This window comes from Fundulus heteroclitus, chromosome 21 (assembly GCF_011125445.2).
Source record: "Fundulus heteroclitus isolate FHET01 chromosome 21, MU-UCD_Fhet_4.1, whole genome shotgun sequence".
NCBI lineage: Eukaryota > Metazoa > Chordata > Actinopteri > Cyprinodontiformes > Fundulidae > Fundulus > Fundulus heteroclitus.
Genome location: NC_046381.1, coordinates 37499516 through 37515871, shown reverse-complemented (window position 1 = coordinate 37515871; position 16356 = coordinate 37499516). Strand labels below are relative to the sequence as shown.

The window sequence follows — 16356 nt, the reverse complement described above, 5'->3', positions numbered from 1 at the left end:
TGCGCTACCAGCCTCCTGGTGTGAATATAAAGACCCCCGGAACATCTGCTGGATGCTAACTGGATCCTGGGTTCTGGACTGAAAGGAGGGGAACTGTTGACCTGAAGGAGGGATCAGGAAGGACACACCTTTCCTTCTGAGTCTGATTCTGGACCCGGAACGTGAGGTTCTGGATCCACTAAGACGCTTCTGCAGGCTTCAGGAAGTTTCCTGGTCCACTAATCAGTTCCTTGCTTTTCCAGAGGAGAACCAGGAGAACCACAGGCAGGTTTGGCTTTTATGAGTCAGGCCCGGTTTACGTGACAATTAATAACTAGAGTATTGTTCTGGTTCTGTTAACACTTCTACATGCCAACATTTTAATCAGGAACAACGCTAGCAGAAATGTAAAACAGTGTAATATCTCCGCCACGCCACTAGGGGCGGTACGAAACCCACCTAAACTTTGTCGTTTAAACAACGTCTTAAGTAGAAGAGTTTAGAAATCCTCCAGAATGCAATCTTTCTCTGCGGTTTGGTTCTGGAGAAGATAACCAGAACAGGGTCAGGCGGTGCCCGGTGGATCCAAGGTTCCTCTTGACGTTTGGAACCAGAACAGGTGGCGTGCTGAAGTCACCTGAACTGCTCCTTCTGCTTGTGCTCACACAGTGATTGATTACTAATGTCTGAGCCCTGATTGGCTGATTAACAAGCTTTTCTTCCAGGTGTCTTTCCTGAACTGAAACCTTTTCTGTTGACCCAAATGGTGCTCCGCTCTCCTGAACCGTGTTGAAGGGAACTGGAGAAAAACTGATGTTCTAGAGTCATCGTAAAGCAGCTGAATCATAACGCATGGGGAAGGTTGGGTCTTAGTTCTTCGGATCCTCCCGGGGAGGATGGGTCCGGTTCTCCATCATCTGGAAGGTCCAAGAGTTGGAGTTAGGGTTAAAGTTTCTGCGTTCTCCTCCAGATACTGAAACTGGACCAGGAGGTTCTCCAGCTGTATGAAAGTGGGCTGATGCAGCAGAACACGGAGAACCACCCTTCACCACACTGCTGGATCAGAACATCCCTGGTTCTGATGCAGCAGTGTGACCTGTCTGCTCACGTCCTCAGTATCAACAATGGACCACGTTTAAATCCAGTTCTGGAACGTTTCAGAACTTTGACTGAAACCTTGGTTCTGTTAGATCCGGACCACGGCTGCTTTATGTTGAGTCTTCCTTTAGACAGAACACGAATCCTTCATCTTAAAAAGAAATCCGCCTGAAGGTCCAACCTTCGGTTCCGGTTCAGGAGAGCCGGCGTTCCACACTAATAGCCGTGCATCAGAACCAGCCTCTGCTTCAGCCCGTTTCTCTCTATCTGTCACTGTCTGCATGCCTTCCTGGACGCCAGCCGCCATTATCGTCACCCAGCTCACCACGCCGTACGTCGGCGTCGCCCCGCCGGCCGGCGACAAGCAGCTGACAGGTCAGAGGATCACACCACTGCACACACAGAACCACAGCCCATTCTCTGGTTCTACAGAGAATGGGCTGTGGAACCATTCATTGTTCTACAGAGAATGGTAGAACAGAGAATGGGGGGGGGGGGTTGCGGCCCTAATGGCTCGGTTTTTACCACAGTAGGCTGACAGGAAGGGGGTGGAAGAGGTGGAGAGACAAAGGACCGCGGGTCGGATTCGATCCCGGATCGACCGCGTAGAGGACTAAGCCTCTGTATACGGGTCACGCTACCTGCTGCACCACCAGCGCACCGCTGATTGCTCTTTGAATGGGGGGGGACAAAATATGACGCTCATAGAACCACAGATAAGATCCACAGCTGTAAGATATGAGCTGATAGCGTACTAACAGTATCTGCATGTTCTACACTCTGACACGCTCGTATGAACCAGCACCACGTCTATGCTTACCTAATAGTTTAACCTCACACACCATGAGGCGACAGTGGAGAGGAAAACTCCCCTTTAACAGGGAGGAGAACCTCCAGCAGAACCAGAACCAGGCTCAGTGTGAACGCTCATCTGCCTCCACCCACTGGGGCTTAGAGAAGACAGAGCAGAGACACAGAAAGCACAGAAGCTCACATTGACCCAGGAGTACTTTCTATGTTAGAGAAGACAGAGCAGAGACACAGAAAGCACAGAAGCTCACATTGACCCAGGAGTACTTTCTATGTTAGAGAAGACAGAGCAGAGACACAGAAAGCACAGAAGCTCACATTGACCCAGGAGTACTTTCTATGTTAGAGAAGACAGAGCAGAGACACAGAAAGCTCAGAAGCTCACATTGACCCAGGAGTACTTTCTATGTTAGAGAAGACAGAGCAGAGACACAGAAAGCACAGAAGCTCACATTGACCCAGGAGTACTTTCTATGTTAGAGAAGACAGAGCAGAGACACAGAAAGCTCAGAAGCTCACATTGACCCAGGAGTACTTTCTATGTTAGATGGTAATAGAGGATGATCTGCCTCCCCTGATGATGTCACAGCTAACAGAACACCAGACCAGGTGTACCTTCTATGAAGAAAAAAGAGAGAGAGAGCAAAAAGTTAAAAGCTGAAATAACAACAAACAATGCAGATTGGAGAGCAGTAGGAGAACTCAGCAGAGAGAGAGAAATAGACCCTGATGTCCTCCAGCAGCCTAAGCCTATAGCAGCATAACTATAGAGGTAGCTCAGGGTAACATGAGCCACTCTGACTAGAAGCTTTGTCACAAAGGAAAGTTTTAAGATTAGTCTTAAAAGTAGACGGGGTGTCTGCCTGACGGACCAAAACTGGGAGTTGGTTCCACAGGAGAGGAGCCTGATAGCTGAAGGATCTGCCTCCCATTCTACTTTTAGAGACTCTAGGAACCACCAGCAGACCTGCAGTCTGAGAGCGAAGTGCTCTGTTAGGAACATACGGGGTAATCAGAGCTCTGATATATGATGGAGCTTGATTATTAAGGGCTTTATACGTTAGAAGGAGAATTTTAAATTCTATTCTTGATTTAACCTCATCAGTGTTGATCTAGATCGCGTTTCCCTCAGAGAACGGAGTTTCTGAATAAAGGAACCTGAATAATAATCAGGACTGTCCAGCGTTCAGTCCAGCTGTGAAACATGGAGACCGTGTTGCCTTTCCTGTACACGTCCACACCTGAAGGTCCACAGCTGAAGGTCCACACCTGAAAGTCCACAGCTGAAGGTCCACAGCTGAAGGTCCACAGCTGAAGGTCCACAGCTGAAGGTCCACACCTGAAAGTCCACAGCTGAAGGTCCACAGCTGAAGGTCCACAGCTGAAGGTCCACACCTGAAGGTCCACAGCTGAAGGTCCACAGCTGAAGGTCCAAACCGAACTGCTCAGCTCTAGAACAAAATGTCGGGTGCCGGTCCAACATCAGCCAAATGTTGAGCTCAAAGTTAGCTTTTAGAGCGGCGCTGCAGAACCTCTTCAGAACCTCTTCAGAACCTCATCTAGACTAGTAATGGATCCAAGTGATCCACTGTCCAGATGTCCGCGTTTAGAAGGAAACATTAGGTCAGAGGGTTCTAAGGGTGAAGGAGGGGAACCGTGGCTTCACCATGAGGCAGGAAAGCCAATCCCACCTTCCTGACGTCTGTCACGTCTCAATCTGGACCAGCGTGTGTGAACAGGTGGACAAACACTCTGATCCACGACTCCACATTACATTTAAATATTTACCAGCCCCAAGGTGGAAACGTTCCACTGACAACAACACGCACAACAACACGCACTGAGACACACTGAGACACACTGAGACACTGAGACACACACTGAGACACACTGAGACACTGAGACACACAGAGACACACAGAGACACGCTGAGACACACAGAGACACACACTCCTCCCCCTCAGTGTGACGGCTGCAGCCCTGAAGCACCAAACAGCTTCACTTCTACATGAAAGCAGCTTCTGCAGCCCACTGCCACACACTGAGACACGGAGACACTGAGACAGACACTGAAACAGAGACACTGAGAAAGAGACACACTGAGACACACTGAGACACACTGAGACACGGAGACAGAGACACTGAGACACACTGAGACACGGAGACAGAGACACTGAGACACACTGAGACACGGAGACAGAGACACTGAGACAGAGACACTGAGACAGACACACTGAGACAGAGACACTGAGACAGAGACACTGAGACACGGAGACACTGACACACTGAGACAGAGACACTGAGACAGAGATACTGAGACACACTGAGACAGAGACACTGAGACAGACACTGACACTGAGACACTGAGACAGAGACACAGAGACAATGAGACACGGAGACACTGAGACAGAGACACTGAGACACAGAGATACTGAGACAGAGACACTGAGACAGACACTGACACTGAGACACTGAGACAGAGTTACTGAGACACGGAGACACTGACACACTGAGACAGAGACACTGAGACATGGAGACACTGAGACAGAGATACTGAGACACACTGAGACAGAGACACTGAGACAGAGACACTGACACTGAGACACTGAGACAGAGACACAGAGACAATGAGACACGGAGACACTGAGACAGAGACACTGAGACACAGAGATACTGAGACAGAGACACTGAGACACTGAGACAGAGACACTGAGACAGACACTGACACTGAGACACTGAGACACTGAGACACACACAGACAGAGACACACTAAGACACTGAGAAACACTGAGACAGAGACACTGAGACAGAGACACTGAGACAGAGACACTGAGACAGACACTGACACTGAGACACACTGAGACACTGAGACAGAGACACTGAGACACACACAGACAGAGACACTGAGACACACACAGACAGAGACACTGAGAAAGAGACACCGAGACAGAGACACTGAGACAGACACTGACACTGAGACACACTGAGACACTGAGACAGAGACACTGAGACACACACAGACAGAGACACTGAGACACACACAGACAGAGAGGCCAAGAGAACCAACGAAACATCCACACAGAGATAAAATCTGTCTTCAAAGTGTTTTGATAGCCTTTAAACTGAAACCTCAGCTCTGCCTCTGGGGACCGCACTGTGTGTGTGTGTGTGTGTGTGTGTGTGTGTGTGTGTGTGTGTGTGTGTGTGTGTGTGTGTGTGTGTGTGTGTGTGTGTGTGTGTGTGTGTGTGATCAAACAGTGATGCTGAAGGGAGCTGACTGAGCAGCTCATTTGACCTTGGCAGCAAAGATGAAAACAGGAAATAAACCGTCCCATTGTTCTAGAACCCAGACGGCTCGGTCCATCAGAACCGGGCCGTCTGGGTTCTGTTCCAGTTCTTTCACTGTTAGCTCAGACTGTCTGGGTGAACCTTGTGTTTTAATGGGTTGATTTTAGCTGCTCAGGTCTGGTTCTGTTCTGGTTCTGTTCCAGACAAAGGTAGAACTGGGACACCCTGAGAACATTACAGTCAGAGCTGCCATCATAGTCCAAAGATCTTCTCACGGTTTTATATGCTGCCACAATATCTCAATTGGTCCTTAAGTGTGGGAATGTCCCTGTGCTGGTGTCCCTGTGTTAATGTTCCCATGCTGGTGTCCCCATGCTGGTGTCCCCATGCTGGTATTCCCGTGCTGGTGTCCCAATGTTGGTATTCCCATGTTGGTGTCCCCATGTTGGTATTCCCGTGCTGGTGTCCCAATGTTGGTGTCCCTGTGTTGGTGTCCCCATGTTGGTATTCCCGTGCTGGTGTCCCAATGTTGGTGTCCCTGTGTTGGTGTCCCCATGTTGGTGTCCCCGTGTTGGCGTCCCAATGTTGGTATTCCCGTGCTGGTGTCCCCATGTTGGTGTCCCCGTGTTGGCGTCCCAATGTTGGTATTCCCGTGCTGGTGTCCCCATGTTGGTATTCCCATGTTGGTATTCCCGTGCTGGTGTCCCAATGTTGGTGTCCCTGTGTTGGTGTCCCCATGTTGGTGTCCCCGTGTTGGCGTCCCAATGTTGGTATTCCCGTGCTGGTGTCCCAATGTTGGTGTCCCTGTGTTGGTGTCCCCATGTTGGTGTCCCCGTGTTGGCGTCCCAATGTTGGTATTCCCGTGCTGGTGTCCCCATGTTGGTGTCCCCGTGTTGGTGTCCCCATGTTGGTGTCCCCGTGCTGGTGTCCCAATGTTGGTGTCCCCGTGCTGGTGTCCCCATGTTGGTGTCCCCGTGCTGGTGTCCCCATGTTGGTATTCCCATGTTGGTGTTCTCGTGTTAATGTCCCCATGCTGGTGTCCCCATGTTGGTGTTTCCGTGCTGGTGTCCGCATGCTGGTGTCCCCATTAGATTAGATTAGATTAGATTAGATTAGATTAGATTAGATTAGATTCAACTTTATTGTCATTACACAGGTACAGGTACAAGGCAACGAAATGCAGTTTAGGTCTAACCATAAGTGCAATAGCAGCAAGTGCAGGATAAACAATGGTTCCATAAGTACAGGACATGGATATATACTGAATAAATATAGAGATACTATTATAGACAGAATTTTACTGATAGATTTGTCCTATGGGTATAATATATAGATAACTAGGATTGTGAACTAAATTTACAGCTGGTGCCCCTGTGCTGGTGTCCCCGTGCTGGTGTCCCCTTGTGGGTGTCCCCGTGCTGGTGTCCTCACTAAGACTGTCCTCTGCAGTGCAGGCTGAGGACACTCTCCCACTCTGAGTGACTGATGGCTGTTGTCAGATTCTGATTGGAAAAGTGGAACAGGTCTAAAATGACACATTACAGAAGTCGACAGCAACGTCTTGTCCTGAACGTTTCTCATCTACGGAGACACCTGGAGGGATATTACACCTGGACACACACTCTCACACACACACACACACACACACACACACACACACACACACACACACACACACACACACACACACACACACACACACACACACTCTCTCTCTCTCTCTCACACTCACACACACTCTCACACACAGCAGGGTAATGGGCTCTCCAGCACACTGACATCCCATCACATTATACCATCAGAGGAGAAGGACTCGGCACTCATCTGCACCTTCCTCAATGCCAGTGTAGTCTTCATCAGTCAGAACATTGACAGCTCAGTATCACCAACTGGTTACAATAACTAGTTGAATCTGTTTAACAGCTTGGTTAGTGACTAGTCAGAGGATGGAACCTTGTATTGTGTGGTCTTTCTCTGGTTTATCTAAACATGTTTGTGTCTAATCAAAACTGATTGACACTAGTGAATGGCTACAGAGTTAACAGGTAAATGCTGTTTAGCCTGGTTAACATTAGTTAACAGGTAAATGCTGTTTAGCCTGGTTAACATTAGTTAACAGGTAAATAATGTTTAACCTGGTTAACATTAGTTACCAGGTAAATAATGTTTAACCTGGTTAACATTAGTTACCAGGTAAATGATGTTTAACCTGGTTAACATTAGTTAACAGGTAAATGTAATTAACCTGGTTAAGATTAATTAACAGGCAAATGCTGTTTAACCTGGTTAACATTAGTTAACAGGTAAATGCTGTTTAACCTGGTTAACATTAGTTAACAGGTACATGCTGTTTAACCTGGTTAACATTAGTTAACAGGTAAATGCTGTTTAACCTGGTTAACATAAGTTAACATGTAAATGCTGTTTAACCTGGTTAACATTAGTTAACAGGTAAATGTAATTAACCTGGTTAAGATTAATTAACAGACAAATGCTGTTTAACCTGGTTAAGATTAGTTAACAGGTACATGCTGTTTAACCTGGTTAACATTAGTAAACAGATACATGTAATTAACCTGGTTAAGATTAGTTAACAGGCAAATGCTAATTAATGTGGTTAACATTAGTTACCAGGTAAATAATGTTTAACCTGGTTAACATTAGTTAACAGGCAAATGCTGTTTAACCTGGTTAACTATAGTTAACAGGTAAATGCTATTTAACCTGGTTAACATTAGTTAACAGGCAAATGCTGTTTAACCTGGTTAACATAAGTTAACAGGTAAATGTAATTAACCTGGTTAAGATTAGTTAACAGGCAAATGCTAATTAACGTGGTTAAGATTAGTTAACAGGTACATGCTGTTTAACTTGGTTAACATTAGTAAACAGGTACATGTAATTAACCTGGTTAAGATTAGTTAACAGGTAAATGCTAATTAACGTGGTTAACATTAGTTACCAGGTAAATAATGTTTAACCTGGTTAACATTAGTTAACAGGCAAATGCTGTTTAACCTGGTTAACTATAGTTGACAGGTAAATGCTATTTAACCTGGTTAACATTAGTTAACAGGCAAATGCTGTTTAACCTGGTTAACATTAGTTAACAGGTAAATGCTGTTTAACCTGGTTAACATTAGTTAACAGGTAAATGCTGGTTAACCTGGTTAACATTAGCTAACAGGTAAATGTAATTAACCTGGTTAACATTAGTTAACAGGCAAATGCTGTTTGACCTCGTTAACATTAGTTAACAGGTGAATGTTATTAACCTGGTTAACATTAGTTAAGAGGTGAAGTAATTGGTGTCCGTTAGTGTTGATCAATTATTTAGGAGTTAACTAGCTAAACCATTGATGTTGGTTAGTGGTTTAGGAGTTGACTATCTAGGGGCATTTAATGTTGGTTAGTGGTTTTGCTGTTAACAAGCTAGTTGCAGTAATATTGGTTTGTGTTTTTTGAGTTAACTAATTTGTGTCAGTTAGTGTTTGTCAATGATTTAGGAAGTAACTAGCTAGTCAATTGATGCTGGTTTGTGTTTTAGGAGTTAACTAGTTGCTGTTTTCAGGAGCTGCTACCAGGAAACCAGAACCAGAGCAGGAGAAACAAACGGACCACACAGTGAAGATCGCTGGATCAATCGCTGGCATCCTGCTCTTCATCATCATCTTCCTCGGAGTCATCCTGCTGATGAAGAAAAGGTCAGAATTTAACACACAAACACCCTGTGGACATTTTTGGTAACTAAAATAAACAGGTCTTTAACGTAAGTAACTGACTAAGGGTAGATATTATCTCCACATACTTCTGTATGTTCTGACAGCAGGGTTTACATGTCAATGAGCGCCATGGTTTACCTTGAGACACACAGAAGACCGGGTCACAGCAGGTGGTATTGCTGCACACATGTAAATAAGAGTTTCAGAGTTCATGTGAAGATAGGAAAAGGAACTCTTCAAGGTTTGATGCTGGGATTATTTGGTATTTTGTAGAAGTTGAGGATAGCTGGACGATGGGACATGAAAGAAAAGACAGCGTCCCCACTCACAGTGACAGCAAGGAGGATGAGGAGGAATAATGGAGCAGATTGCACTAATCACCATTAAACTGTATCTGGACTGACTTTAGTCTCCAACATCAAACACACAACCCCCCGGGACTCTCACACTCATGTGTACACAGTGCACACACACAGTTTATGCTGCACACACACAGAAATGCTTCAGTGTTTGGAGGACGTTGGAGATGAGAGAGAAATTTAGATGAAAGAACGTTGTATTTTTTTCTCCCAGTCGCCTCAAGCTGAATGGCTTCAGGCAAGAAACACACATTATTCTTTGTGTGTGTGTGTGTGTGTGTGTGTGTGGGGGGGGGGTACAGTTTGAGTCTGGTTCGCCTGTCGGGTCTGTCGAGCTCTGATCTGTGTTCCTGATGTTACAGAGACACAGAAACGAGAGGCGCTTGCTCGTTCTCTAATGAGGTTTTTAATGTTGACGGGGTGCGTTTGATTTCCACTCTGTGACCAAACGGAGGTCAGACTCATTACAGCGGGAGGCTGCATGCTGCAGGGCGAGAAAACTCCAGCACTCCTGACATGAAAAACATCCTGCCCTCACAGCCAGAATCACCTTGTTAACGGACTCGATCTGCTTCATGTTGGTATCATCACATTTTTGATTTGAGTTTTTGGGAAACAGCCTCTCCTTTAAAAAGCTGCAGATTTATCTGAGAGCTCCTGTTTCAATATATCAGCAACGAACAAACAAGCTTCACAGATAACTGAAGAAAATGATGAAAGGAAGAGTCTGAGGCACGCTCTGCGGTCACAAATCTGATGTTTACTCCTGAAATCTCTCTGATTTGGATGTGTGGAAATATCAACCGTTCAGAAACACAAACAGCTTCATAAACTGGATGATTACATGTCAGTGTTATCACTAACAGCCTCTTCAAAACAACAGCAAATCAGAAAAACTCAGGGATGGAAATGAAAAAGTCTGATGCAATTCTTTCATTTGTTCTCAGTTAAATGACTGCAGGGGCTGAGGAGCAGGGACAACCTACATACGGTTGTAGAGGACATAGAAGGACTTCATTCAGGTCTAATAAACAGGACATATTCTGGTGTAGGTAACAGGAGACTGTAGTCCTGAATATGTCCAGCAGCAGTAACTCTGCGCAGACTTAGATGTCCAGAGCATGAAGCTGCTCTGCAGAACAGATGGTTATGTCAGCAGGTAGAAGCTCATGGAGCAGGGTAGGGCTGGGCGATATGGACCACAAGTAATATCCCCATGTTTTTAGGCTCAGTGCTGATGTACGATATTTATCTCGATATGTTTTTTTTCATAAATGAATTATAAAAAGGCCTTTCTGAATTAAAGCCTTATCCCAAATGTCTCACAGGCAAATTTTTAACCAACAGCCAAATATGAGAAGGGGCTGAAAAAGAACCTGCTGGAATAAATAAAAGTATCATTATAGTGCAACACAGACCATCTCAATATAAACAATATAGTCTCAGCTCAAAATCTTTAAAATGTCGATAGAATTCCCAGCTCTAGACCAGGGTTACTCTGGAGAACCTTCCTGCAGCTCTACATCCAGAGTTCACAGCCTTCACTGAGCAGAGAAGAACCTGATGTTCTCCTCAGAGGAGCTTCAGCTTCTCTGGGCTCAGACCATCATGGACCAGATGGACCAGTTCTCCAGATGTTTGGTGGAAGAGGAGCCATCACATCCAGGCTCTGTGATGGCTGGAGGATGGAGGATCGTGGTCTGGGCCTGTAGTAGTGCCATCAGCAAATCTACACTGCTGCCACGGCAGCTAGAAGAGTCTAGAGGAGGTTTTGGAGCGATGTCTTCCTCCTGTCAAGGTATTTTTCACCAAGACAAAGGAAAAGCACAACATAAAGCCCAGAATCCTGTATTCACAAAGATCCTCAGAGCCTCTCAGAGCACCTGTCTCAGCCTAAACATTCCTACCAAGGACGACTCTGAGGAAGGAGAGTGACAGAAATGTTTCTTGTAGTGAGGAGGTGTGGTTGACCCCGTTCATAGGTGTGATGCTGTCTTTCAAGAGCTGTGATTGGTTGATAGTACAAGAAAAAAAAAACACAAATGCACTCCTAGTGATCAAATTAACCAATTAGGCTGGATTCAGAAATATGTGACATGATGATGAAATTGATTGTCATACAGCATCAAAATGTTTGAACACACTTTATTTACATCCTCATCATTATTTTGATTTGCTTATTTATTTTTCTCACCAGTCATTTTTACTCTATTTGTTATTATCGTGCTCTCACCTGTCACCATTTTACTGGATCACCTGCTTGTATGAAGCGGCTGGATTTGGCTAAATGACGGACATAACGTGGAGAAGGCGGCTCTGGGAGGAGAACAGAGCGCTGAAGGGTAAATTGGTGCCTGGATCCGACGATACTTTGAATCGTATCGTCACAGATAAACGCGTCTTGGTGCTTTACGCTCCAGTGAGAAGCACTGCAGCGACCAGAACCGTCACATAAACGAACTTCTAGATGAGCATTTAGGCTGCTGACATTATGCAATAAGAAAATACTTTCTCACATTTTTTATTTATATTCTTTGAAAATTTCTCCACTTTTTATTTGTGATTATCCAACAGTTATCCTATTAATTTATCCTCAATAAAAGGATGTTAGCGCCATGCATTTAACCCACTCAAACTAATGAATTTCCCTTTATGGGGATGATAAAGTTTATCTCATCGGCATAATATAATTACATGATTGTTAAAGAAGTTTCTGAGCTCGTTTCCTCCACTGTGGAGGTGGTGGATCAGCCAATCAGCTCTCTCTGTGCAGGTGGTGGATCAGCCAATCAGCTCTCTCTGATTCCACCATCTTCCTGCTTCAGACACTCTTAGCCTCACTAAACGTCCTCCTCATTACTCCTGACAGTAACACTTTAGGAGCTGTCTGGAGGCCTGACATGCTTTGTGAATAACTTTTATCTCATTGAGGTAATATTCTAAGAAACTGCTGTTGGATGTTATCCTGTTCGTGACGCCAAATGTTGGAGGAATTCTAAACAATAACTGACTTCCTAGACCTATTGAATAAGGAAAAGGTGGAGTGATAAAGTTCCAGCACTTTTATTGAGAAATAGAGCAGAGATCACATAGATGGAAAGTAATCGCACCCCACGGTCCGGCCGTCTGATTCATGTTGATCATTACTAAAAGTTCCAGCTCGGGAACCTTTCTGGGTCTCACATAACTGATATGGTTCCTTTGTGTTTTATTCACATATATTCATGTGACGAGTCCTCTTGTTTTTCTTCTTTGTGGGTGATAACATAGATAAAACATTATCTCTGTGATCAAAGGGGTGGAATGTTGTTGGAACGTTATCCTGAAGTCACTGTGACCTGCCGCCACTCGGACATGGGAACCCACATCAGATCCACTGACTGATTCAAAGGTCAATGCTTGCGTGTTTACTGTGCGGGATGATGATTGTCTAGGATAGACTGTCTCTGTTTTGTCTCAAGCCAAGGCCACTGTGCAGTATTAGGAGAGCCGAAAGCGAGGAATGGCAGAGACAGGGCAGACGGGCGGACCGTGGGGTGCCATTACTTTCCATCTATGTGATCTCTGCTCTGTTTCTCAATAAAAGTGCTGGAACTTCATCACTTAGAACAGCTTAGAATTCCGGAAATTCTAAGATTTTTCCTAAAAACATCATTAAGTGCTGCTTTTAGTCTGAGGAATTGTTGTGAATACGGACACAGGTGGAGGAAGAGGCGGGTAAAGCGGTGAGACTGGCCTTCCAGCAGTCATTTCATCAACAACAGGAATCAATGCAACATGCTGTTGGACAACCCAGTAAATGGCTGCATGAAGAATGGGACAAAATAACACCCAGAAGTCCTCATGGCCCTAACCCTGGGATCCCCGATGCAGGGGCTGCTTTAGATGTTGAGCAAAGGGGATGGGTGAATAATAAATAATAAAATTAGGTTGTAGTCTCTGTGAAAGAAAAAGCTCATAATAAATGTTTGGCTCTGAAAATGGTCAAAGACTGAGAAAAGAGCCCTGAGGAACCCCACCTGTTATTGAAAATGATATTTAAATGAATCTACTTTATGACTGGACACCGGCTGTCCATGTTTGCTGTTGCTGAGTGACGTCTTCACCTTCTCACCTTCACCATTTCCTTTGGTCTCATGTTCAGGCGGCGTTGTTAGTCGGGGACTTTGGTTCACCACTAGTTTTAATGGTAGAACTTTGGTTCACCACTAGTTTTAATGGTAGAACTTTGGTTCACCGCTAGTTTTAATGGTAGAACTTTGGTTCACCGCTAGTTTTAATGGTAGAACTTTGGTTCACCGCTAGTTTTAATGGTAGAACTTTGGTTCACCACTAGTTTTAATGGTAGAACTTTGGTTCACTGCTAGTTTTAATGGTAGAACTTTGGTTCACCGCTAGTTTTAATGGTAGAACTTTGGTTCACTGCTAGTTTTAATGGTAGAACTTTGGTTCACCACTAGTTTTAATGGTAGAACTTTGGTTCACCACTAGTTTTAATGGTAGAACTTTGGTTCACCGCTAGTTTTAATGGTAGAACTTTGGTTCACTGCTAGTTTTAATGGTAGAACTTTGGTTCACTGCTCGTTTTAATGGTAGAACTTTGGTTCACCACTAGTTTTAATGGTAGAACTTTAGTTCACCGCTAGTTTTAATGGTAGAACTTTGGTTCACCGCTAGTTTTAATGGTAGAACTTTGGTTCACCGCTAGTTTTAATGGTAGAACTTTGGTTCACCGCTAGTTTTAATGGTAGAACTTTGGTTCACCGCTAGTTTTAATGGTAGAACTTTGGTTCACCTCTAGTTTTAATGGTAGAACTTTGGTTCACCACTAGTTTTAATGGTAGAACTTTGGTTCACCACTAGTTTTAATGGTAGAACTTTGGTTCACCTCTAGTTTTAATGGTAGAACTTTGGTTCACCACTAGTTTTAATGGTAGAACTTTGGTTCACCACTAGTTTTAATGGTAGAACTTTGGTTCACCACTAGTTTTAATGGTAGAACTTTGGTTCACTGCTAGTTTTAATGGTAGAACTTTGGTTCACCGCTAGTTTTAATGGTAGAACTTTGGTTCACTGCTAGTTTTAATGGTAGAACTTTGGTTCACACTAGTTTTAATGGTAGAACTTTGGTTCACCTCTAGTTTTAATGGTAGAACTTTGGTTCACCACTAGTTTTAATGGTAGAACATTGGTTCACCACTAGTTTTAATGGTAGAACTTTGGTTCACTGCTAGTTTTAATGGTAGAACTTTGGTTCACCATTAGTTTTAATGGTATAACTTTGGTTCACCTCTAGTTTTAATGGTAGAACTTTGGTTCACTGCTAGTTTTAATGGTAGAACTTTGGTTCACCACTAGTTTTAATGGTAGAACTTTGGTTCACCTCTAGTTTTAATGGTAGAACTTTGGTTCACCACTAGTTTTAATGGTAGAACTTTGGTTCACCTCTAGTTTTAATGGTAGAACTTTGGTTCACCATTAGTTTTAATGGTAGAACTTTGGTTCACCACTAGTTTTAATGGTAGAACTTTGGTTCACCACTAGTTTTAATGGTAGAACTTTGGTTCACTGCTAGTTTTAATGGTAGAACTTTGGTTCACCACTAGTTTTAATGGTAGAACTTTGGTTCACCACTAGTTTTAATGGTAGAACTTTGGTTCACTGCTAGTTTTAATGGTAGAACTTTGGTTCACCATTAGTTTTAATGGTAGAACTTTGGTTCACCTCTAGTTTTAATGGTAGAACTTTGGTTCACTGCTAGTTTTAATGGTAGAACTTTGGTTCACTGCTAGTTTTAATGGTAGAACTTTGGTTCACCACTAGTTTTAATGGTAGAACTTTGGTTCACCGCTAGTTTTAATGGTAGAACTTTGGTTCACTGCTAGTTTTAATGGTAGAACTTTGGTTCACTGCTAGTTTTAATGGTAGAACTTTGGTTCACCATTAGTTTTAATGGTAGAACTTTGGTTCACCACTAGTTTTAATGGTAGAACTTTGGTTCACTGCTAGTTTTAATGGTAGAACTTTGGTTCACTGCTAGTTTTAATGGTAGAACTTCAGTGACTTAACAGACCGGGTGTTCCTGTGTTTTCATCTCACACATTAACCAATCAGTCATTAACCCCCTCTTACTGACACCTTGTACCGGCCAACCAGCAATGTCCAGTCCTCCACCTACACAGATACTTTAACTCATCTGTTCTGTTGGTTTTTCTTCCAGACATTAATGTTGTTTTTCCCTTTTTCTGTTTTTCTTTTCTTTCCCTCCATTTCATCCCTCCCTCTGCTTCGCCCCACAATTCAGACGAAGAAATTATCACTCCTACACTTACTACCTGTAAGTAACCTGTTTGACCTTTGACCCTAACAACACCTGAGTGTTTCTTGCCTGAAACTATCCCCTTCCTGATGTGTCTGATGAGCGTTGATTCATTGATCCCACCCCTCACCACCTGACGGCATTCTAGAGAACCCTCGCCCTCCACAGCTGCAGGATTAGCATCCCTGACTGGTGGCCGTGGTGGGCAGGGCTAAAGCTGCTGGTCACCTGGTCAGACATCACAGGAACCTCTGATGTTAGAGATTTCATCTGACTGATAACAAACACGTTTAATGGAAACTGCACCAAATTATTTAACTTTAGTAAATAAGACCTTTAATGTTTAAACATCTTAAATATGAAGTCCTTTAGCTAAATAACTGTTAAATGTTTAGTCTATTGAATCAAAAGCCAATAAAGAAACTGCAAAGCCAGATTATTGAACCAGACACCTGAAAAACTAGAGTTTTATAAATCTGATCAGGATTACAGAGACTTCCACGCAGAAGCATTTTCTTGGTGCTAGTTCGATGGATGGTCCCTCTGGGTTCGTTCATGATCAGGACGGTCAGCCGCTGTGGGTGGGTCTCACCAGGTAGCAGTTCTTCTAGTCTCCAAGGTATCCATTGGGCGTAGGTTTAAAGCCAGCAGTCGTGGATCATCTCAAACCTCAGGTCATCTCGTTATAATTCAGACTCTTGGACGTCTGAACCTGTGATGTGTTCTGGTTCTGCTCAGACTTCAGCTCCTCTAACCCTGGGGCACGGGTCTGGTTTTCCAT

At 44.1% G+C, this 16356-nt stretch overlaps 1 protein-coding gene across 14 annotated transcripts in view; it reads left to right on the top strand.

The window, feature by feature from the left end:
* The window catches only part of LOC105921370 (receptor-type tyrosine-protein phosphatase mu), a 134342-nt gene that overhangs the window by 73318 nt on the left and 44668 nt on the right, over nt 1–16356 (top strand). For 6 of the 14 annotated variants that reach the window (XM_036125657.1, XM_036125648.1, XM_036125646.1 and 3 more), the window contains exons 18-20: nt 1378–1452; nt 8747–8879; nt 15561–15593. In XM_036125657.1, the coding sequence (XP_035981550.1) occupies nt 1378–1452; nt 8747–8879; nt 15561–15593 (241 nt within the window). The remainder of the gene's footprint in view (nt 1–1377; nt 1453–8746; nt 8880–15560; nt 15594–16356) is intronic. The other 8 variants (XM_036125652.1, XM_036125650.1, XM_036125655.1 and 5 more) reach the window with 3 other exon arrangements.